The following is an 8,067-nucleotide window of genomic DNA, read 5'->3' on the forward strand; positions in this document are numbered from 1 at the left end:
TCTTTTTTGTGTGGTCGTTCATACTACTAATATAATACGACCACAACCGGACTTCTCTGTGTGAATGGAGACTCACTCCCAATGCGACCCGCATGTTCAGAAAAACAAAGTTGACGTCACACAGCAGCGGTCTGCTTACAGATCTAATAATGGACGTCATCATCTATGGATTTTAAACTTGACAAACTGAAGTTTTTTTCCATCAATTAATGGGTGGCTATAAATCATGTTTGACATGACATTTTTTTAAGAAAAAGTAAATAAAACTGAAAGTAATTTTGCATTGTTTTTATCGTAGAGACGAAACTAAATAAAGATGTTAAATCTGCTGGGTGGATGATAGCGTACGTAGGTTTAACTGTAAGTGCTCTTTGTATAAACTGGCAATCTTTTGTAAATCAAATATTTTATAAATAATAATTATTGCAATGTAAGTAATCTCAGTGCTACACTTTTGGTAAGTCCATGTACTGCCGATGAAATTCTCATCTAAAAATAGCTCACAACCTTCCACCACAGTAAGGTCTTTATTTTAGATGACCCAACACCACACTTAAAGTGGCAGTGACTCTTTAAGTCACTGCCACTTCCATCCCAGCGAGCTGGGATGGAAGTGTTGCTTAGTTGACAGCAGCGTTGCAAACTGCAGAATGTCACATGGACAAACCTCACAGGAGCCTAGAAGTTGTCTTCTAGGCTGTCCCATTCCAGAGGTTTCTCTCGTAGTTTTCCAGGCAGATGTGAACGCGCTGGGTGAAGTAGCTGCGATCCGAAATGGCTCGTAGGAGGTCGGTCTGGACCAAGGAGATGTCGTACAGCTCCGCAGTGCCCGCTGCACGGGTGTTATGGCCGCCGGGTTCCAGGAACACCTGGCCGGGGTGGAGACAACGAGGAGGAAGGTGAGCGGGGACACAGAAGACAGGATGAAGATGACTTTCTTACTGCATTTCAAAGTCCAATGGGTATTTTGGAATGGGTAATAATCAATGGGTATATATTTTTCCCAACACACCTTAGAAATAGCTGTCAATTTCTGCTGTTCAGCAGTTTCTGAAAGACTCAGGCAAACAAGCATTTCCCATTCAAATCCACTTTCTCTGCCATTTTAATACTCCATTTGGCCTTCAGCAAGTTCTCTTAATCATGTCTAAATGCAGAAATGTATCCAGTTGCAGTCTTGTCATCGGCTGATTTATCTTTGTACATGACAAAGGATGTAGCTAAATAGATTTAAAATACTTGAAGAAAACTTGGTTTCAAATTGGTCTGATGAAAAGATAGATATTTTTAAATAAGGTTAAATGCACTTAGTTGGTAGATTAATTGTTTGAGAGGCTAACTGTGATTGGATTATTGGTAGAAATATTGATAGAAAAGTAATCGACTGAAGAGTTTTGGTTAAATGTTTAATCAATTGATATTTGTTTACTTCACCGATTTAGTAATTAATCTGCTGATTGATTAAAGCTACAGCTTTTGTAAAAAAAAAAAAAAAAAGATGTGTTTACATATTTGTTAAAATTATCACTCATGACAGTGTACAATAGCACTGATCTGTGAAAAAAGGAGGAGGGTCTTAGTGCTGTCAATCAACCTCATATGGATGCTTCTCTTGTTCTCTGATATGCTAAAGCTTCTTGCTGACAGCTAGCTTGCCATGAATGCTCAGGCTAGTTAGTTTGGCCACCAATGTCGGCAGATAAACAGTTTCYCAGCCAAAAGCATGATTAGCAGCACGTCCACAAGGTTGATTAGCAGCGTTAAGACCCCCTTCCTGGCTCTGATAGGTTGTTTTTGACCGGGAGCGGTGCAGTTCTTTATATTGCAATAGTAGCACTGGGAGGAGGTGGAGGAGGCCGATTATTTCAGATTATCTGTCTCATTCTATCACGACACGGTGACAGTTTTAACTTATGCAAAAAAAATATTTTAGTAGAAGTTTCTTACATAGACATAAATAGTATACTGTTGCTTTCATCAGTTAGTTTATGATACTTTCATAAAATAGCAACAAACAGGATCAAAACTAATTGCGTAGAAGTTCCAATTCATATTTAGATTAATTAGGACATTAGTGAAGCCACATTACCTTTGGACATACAATGGTGTCCTCATCATTTTGTCGGATGTTGTCATCTATAAAGACATGCTGAACATTCTGGTCAAAGGGGTCAATCCATAGGGGCTTCCCTCCTCGGATGGAGAAGGTGTTGGTAGCCCACCTGGACACAGACGCCCGGATTAGAAATTAGTTGAAATAGAAGAAGAAAGAACAAAGTGGCAGTGTATGTGCTGCAGAATCTGTTTGTGTACCAGTCAAAGTGGTCCTGGAAACCACCGAGACCCTGCACAGAACTTAGGTACTGGTAGAGTCCTCTCTCTCCATCACGAGTGGACACACGCTCTTCAGCCCGGCTCAGGACGACCCCTCGCTTGGTACAACGGATTTTACCCGGAGTCATATCCACTCTGAGCTGAACCAAAGCAAAACCGGGAGCAAAGGTCAGAGTTAGTAGAAGAAGAGGGTAGGAGAAGAGACATAAAAAGAAAGCAAGTCCTAAAGTTCTTAATCATACTAGCTTGATGGTCTAAGAAGGAACCAAGATTAAATGAAGAACTGTACACAATAAGGTTAAAGTAATAATGAAAAATAAAGATTATGTATTTCCTAGGCACATAGTAACATTTTATGGCAAAATTAAGTAACTATGTTAACTTCAGTTGTTTTAAAAATGCTATATCAAATATGACTTAAAAGAGATTTTACTTCCTGATGTAACACCTTGAAATTGCATCTCTGTTTCTTTAGAAACTCCTGCTTTTTCTGAAACTCCACCTTCAGGAAATCATCACAACATCCCTCCTCTAATAACACTTTAACATAGTTTTTACCAGCGTTGCACTGAGAAGTAGCTCGTACAATGAGCTCAGAAGATGTTGTTTCACCAGGTGTTTGCTGATTGCTGCTGGCTAGTCTGAAGGAGCTGAATGGAGGAGTCACAGAGGAGGGCTGCTCTATGAGCTCAGAAGGTTGGAATCTGCAGCTCTGAGGAGGAGCAGCGCCTTGAAGGCACCACTATGTCAAACCAGGAGTTTTAGACAACTGAATAGTTGCCATGGAGATTAAAGGATTTGTCAAACATGCACAGAAGAATTAAAGCAACACTCCAGGAATGTTTTTTATTAGGGAGTAACATCTTAACGTCATGTAATACTCAAAAAAATAAATTTTACATAATACTCCCCCTTTAAGGTAATTTTCTGTCACCTGAACAGTTAATAGGGAGAGTTCTGCAAGGCAACACTGAAGATCTAATATTAGCTGATGTTTAGGAGTGAGCCTGCCTCACCTTCAGCTCAGGCAGATCAGGGAACAGTGGGTGAGCTCCCTCATTGACTACTCGAGACATGGCCTTCAACACCCGAGGCAGGTCAGTCCCAAACGTGCGGAAAACAATGGCAAATTCCCGTCCTTCCCACGCCTTCCCAGGCGGAGTCACTCAGCCATTCCCATTTTCCTGCAAGAATTACCCAGCATGCTAGAGTTTCAGAGATGGAAATGATGTATAACATTATTTCTATTAAAAACTGTAAAACTGGGAGTCGGACTGAAAAGCCATTTTAAATTCAGTAACTTCTATAAAAATTTGGTCTTTTCCTCCTAAGCAAAAGTGTCTATTCTGCTCACAGATTGACTTCGTTTAAAATGTCAGGCTGTTCAATTAAAGGACATTTGACATCATAAAATAATACAAATCATATTTAGTGCAGCATCACAACCTACTAATCTTTTCTCACCACAGGGGCTCACAGCTAATATTCCACTGTGTTTACTTCACTTCATCATGTTAAATGTCATTCAATTGAATAGCATGACAATTTAAACATAGTCAAACTGTGAGCAGAATAGACACTTTTACTCAGGATGAGAAAACCTATTGCTATAGAAGTAATTGAATTTAAAATGGCTTTTCAAGTATGATTTGAAATGTGTGAGATGACGTGTTTCTATTATTGGGCTGAACTTATGGTTTGACGTACATTTAAAAATGACAGATGTTTTCATAGGTGGAATAAACATATTGATAGGTATTTTTGCATCTACCTATATATTGTAAAGTAAATATTAACCTAATGAATGGTATTCTGATTTTATTTATTGCTTGAAAATATTATTAGAATATAAAATATTACTATTTAAAATAGACGCTTTCGTGGAATTAAGTCATTTCAGTCTTCCACAGAGTGGCGAGGAATCAGTGAAAGTGGAATCAAGAAAGTAGTTCTCAGTGACTACTGAAGTGTTTATATTACTGAAAATAGAGAAATTAACTCAATATTAGTGCTGAAATAATTGAATACGTTCTAAACAGCAGTTCCATCCAATTTTTCTACATGTGTGTTCTAGAAAAAGAACAATAAATTCCCGGTGTTCGCTGAAAGCAGCTGGACTTTACCGTGTTTGCTCATCTTCCCCCAGGTGACGGTGGTGAGAAAGTAATCCAGAGCAGCCACCGTCCCTTGTCCGGTCACCGTGTCCGAGACTAGGATGGTGTTATTCAGGTCCATGTGTAGAATTAACTTTTTCCTCGGTGAGTGGTCTGCGCAGCCGAGTCCCCGAGGGACTGACACCGCAGGGTCACCTGCTGTCCCCCGCACCGGCACACAGATACTGCCGCTCTCTGTTCCTTGGTGTTCCTCCGCCATGACAGCTCTGCGGTTACACAAAGGGAAACATTCTACATGACTGACTCATGGATCTTAGCCATTTGTCAGTTACCAGGGTGACTCACTGGTATCCAGCAAACACACGAGATGTTTACCGGTAGCTACTTCCTGATTCCCCGGTATCCATCTTCTTCTTTCTCATTATCAGGCGAGATGGTGACGAACACTGAGAACACCGACAAACAGCGCCATCTTCCTGTGGAAAAAGTCATTAATTTTTCACAGGCCTAGCATTTAATTTCGTTACTAATGAAATTCTATAATTTTGTTTGCAGGGATTAAACTAAGTTACWWTTCATTATATTATATTTTATTTTATTTTTAATTATTGACTGTAATTTAGTCCGGGAGGTGGAGTTCAGAGGGTGAGAAACCCTGAAAGACAGCAGCCCTGGGATCACAGTCTGGAAAAGTAGGAAATCTGCCTTTCCCAGATATGAATAATGAATATAAAAATTCTAGTTGAGCCACGAGGCAGAAAACCCAAATGGGTAAATAGGTGGCGATAGAAGAAGCCAATTGATTGATTGATTGATTGATTGATTGATTGATTGATTGATTGATTGATTGATTGATTGATGATGATGATGATGATGATGATGATGATGATGATGATGATGATGATGATGATGATGATGATGAATACTTTTTTTGGAAGAAAAATAATAATTTTTTTCTTTCTTTTTTTAGGAGAAGACATGTATTTGTGAACAAACTGAAGCTCAAACATAGAGAAATGTTTTGACTTGTAGCATCAGATTGTCACTATGGTAACACACAAATAATAATAATAATAATAATAATAATAATAATAATAATAATAATAATAATAATAATAATCAAATATTAAAATTCTATATTTCTTATATAAATACATATATCTACATATATATTTTGTTTTGTTTTTCCTTTAATGCATTGGCATTAAGAGGATAATTTTTATGAATTACACCAAAGACCCAAACCTAAACATGCAGGGGGCAACTGTAGCTGAACTGAGTGAACCTGGGATCTTTGCTTCAGGGCACTGTTCATGTTTAGCTTTTCTACAAATATTTCTGACAAATTCATTGTCCCCTCTTAACCCCTTTTTTTATTGGCCATTGCAACATCTAAATACATCTACAATGTGTCAAGTAGATGTCTCCACTGGTCTCTTCAGATCTTCTATCACACAAGACCTGACAAAACTTGTCAGTGGTTTATACGAGTCTCCCAGGTTAATGTTTTCATCTGTACTCTTTTCAAAAATGTCCCTGAAAATTGCTTCACTGAGCTCCTCAATCCTTTCCAGGGACAACTTGATATCTTTGTCCTGAACTTCATTCCAGATTTCCCGGGACATCATGTCACAGAACCCATCAACATGTTTAGTCTGGAAGCTACAAGCTGATTCTTCAATCATTTTGCTCACCAGACCTTTAACGAGTGTCTGTAAGGCCGTTTTTATCTGGGTTTCTGCTCCAGGTGTCTCTTCCTGGTGTTTCTCAGCTCTGGCTGTAGCTCCAGGACAAACTGCGATCTCTGGGATGTCTGTGGGACTTCTAGTTATTGCTGCTTCTCCTTTCCCCTGGAGAAACTCCATCTGAAAGCCCCCTCCATCTATCACTTTACTATTTGTACGGGGTGGCTCTAACAAATCAGAGTGCGACCAACATTTTATTTTCCCACAAAGGTCACATATAAACTCATGACATCTTTCCACCTTGCTAACTTTCTTTAACAGGTATTTCTCAAAACAGGACAGAATTGTCTCTTCAAACTCTGGGATTTTCCTGACTAGCAAACACAAGGCGTCTTTATCTGTACAGAAGATTGCGTTACAAAGCCTCGAGAAGATTTTTTTGATGTATTTCTTTCTTACTCTTGAGCGAAATTGTATTTGTTTCCCCTGAACCCGATCCCAGACTTTCTCAAGGGTCCATTTGAAGATGTCCTGGAAGACGTCAGCGTAGCAAATCTTATCTGATGATTCCAGCGCCTGACACAGAACCAGCCTAATAATCTTGCTCACATATTCTTTACTGGATTGACCCTCTGAACTCAGCTCTTTTGTGCTTTTTTTCTCAGCTGTGGTAAATTGGGATCGATTACAAGCCTGATTGTTCTCATTCTTAAATATTTGGACTCCTCCATGGGATGGCTGTTCTTGGAAGTCAAAGTCATTTGATAACAGTGATGTCTCACAACAGTGGGCTTTTCTACTATCAGTTGACATCTTTACAAATTCCTCTGTGTCTTCTTGAACGGTGTGTACAAAATAGCTGAGTTCAGCCGACATTTCCTCCTCCTGAGAAACTTCCACAATGGTTGGTAACTCTGGGACACCCTCCTTGAACCAGGAGTTTCCCCCACGGTATTTTTTATAAACCCCATGTTTCCCAGTTCCTTTGATGATTGGTTTTATCAAACCAGGTGTTTGAGGTCGCTGCTGGTCAGTTTGATCAGCCCTATTAAATAGTTTATGAATGCTTCTCTTGACCAAAGAGCCTTTCTTCACATTGACCATGTTAGTGGAGGATTGGATCTTTTTGATCACTTCTTTGACAACTTGTTTCTCCAACCTTTTAACGGCTTTTGAGTCGACCATCTCTGCAATGCCCAGGAACTTTGGAAGAGCTTCTGAGAGTCTGTTACCCACAATGGCTTTGACAACCTTGAGTGTGATAGACGTCCACTGGACTTTGTTCAAGACCAAAGCGGAAAAAAAAGCGGTCGCACCGACAAGTAAATGTTTCCGTAACCATGCTTTTTGTTTTTTATAATCGCCTGACAAAAACTTCTTCCAGTGCTTCTGCGGGATGCTCTGAAACAGTTCCTCGAGATTGACATCCATTTTCCTAGAACACTAAAACAAGATTTCTTCGGGCTCTGAAATTTGTATTATTCTGTTGATCCCCGAGAATCTCTGGGTCTGAATTTTTTACAGAAACAACCGAGATAAAAGTTTAATGCACAGCAAGAGAGCGAAGTTAGTAACACTGGTTGAAGGATTGTTAATAGGGGTGCCACGCCTCATTGTTACGTCACAGCACGGAAACCATGTTCCGAATTATACGTTCCGAGATGAGAGGAGCTGGAGGAGCTGGAGGTGGAGGTGCGGGGGTTGGATGCGGAGGCAATCTGGCTCCTGGGCTAATGCCCTCTAAGAAATTTCTAAAGTCTGGCCCAGGGAATTGTTCTCAAGTTTTACTGCAGTTCCATTAACCACTTGGACGATTTGGTGAGCTCAATTAAATTATCTGTTAAAAGCTGCAGTATGCAACTTTCATAACGTTTCTTTCTCCTCCCAGATTTATTAAAACCGTCACAATGTTGCAACAATATGGTACAAGACAA

At 39.6% G+C, this 8,067-nt stretch overlaps 1 protein-coding gene across 6 annotated transcripts; it reads right to left on the minus strand.

Moving 5' to 3' along the window:
* Nucleotides 1-508: 508 nt before the first annotated feature.
* On the minus strand, nt 509-7,772 carry LOC108166412 (uncharacterized). Of its 6 annotated transcripts, none has more exons than XR_001776762.1 (7): nt 6,593-7,772; nt 4,794-4,924; nt 4,458-4,714; nt 3,351-3,518; nt 2,314-2,474; nt 2,090-2,222; nt 509-869 (listed from the first exon to the last, which is right to left on the minus strand). XR_001776762.1 is itself a non-coding variant. In XM_017305599.1 (6 exons), exons 3-6 carry the CDS (start codon nt 3,408-3,410, stop codon nt 693-695), a joined length of 531 nt encoding a protein of 176 aa, XP_017161088.1. In that variant the 5' UTR covers nt 3,411-3,518; nt 4,458-4,924; nt 6,593-7,668; the 3' UTR covers nt 509-692. The 6 variants fall into 6 exon arrangements, 1 of the variants encoding a protein (XP_017161088.1); XR_001776759.1 differs by having other exon boundaries at nt 4,824-4,924; nt 6,148-7,772; XR_001776760.1 differs by having other exon boundaries at nt 6,148-7,772.
* Between the last annotated feature and the right edge of the window lie 295 nt (nt 7,773-8,067).

This window comes from Poecilia reticulata, linkage group LG7 (genome assembly GCF_000633615.1).
Source record: "Poecilia reticulata strain Guanapo linkage group LG7, Guppy_female_1.0+MT, whole genome shotgun sequence".
NCBI classification, from domain to species: Eukaryota; Metazoa; Chordata; class Actinopteri; order Cyprinodontiformes; family Poeciliidae; genus Poecilia; species Poecilia reticulata.

Coding starts and splice junctions, on each gene's coding strand:
- LOC108166412 (XM_017305599.1), bottom strand. CDS start 3,410: ATGTCTCGAGTAGTCAATGAGGGAGCTCACCCACTGTTCCCTGATCTG. Junction 2,475..3,350: donor CTGATCTGCCTGAGCTGAAG/GTGAGGCAGGCT, acceptor GCTTTGGTTCAG/CTCAGAGTGGATATGACTCC. Junction 2,223..2,313: donor TTCCAGGACCACTTTGACTG/GTACACAAACAG, acceptor GTCTGTGTCCAG/GTGGGCTACCAACACCTTCT.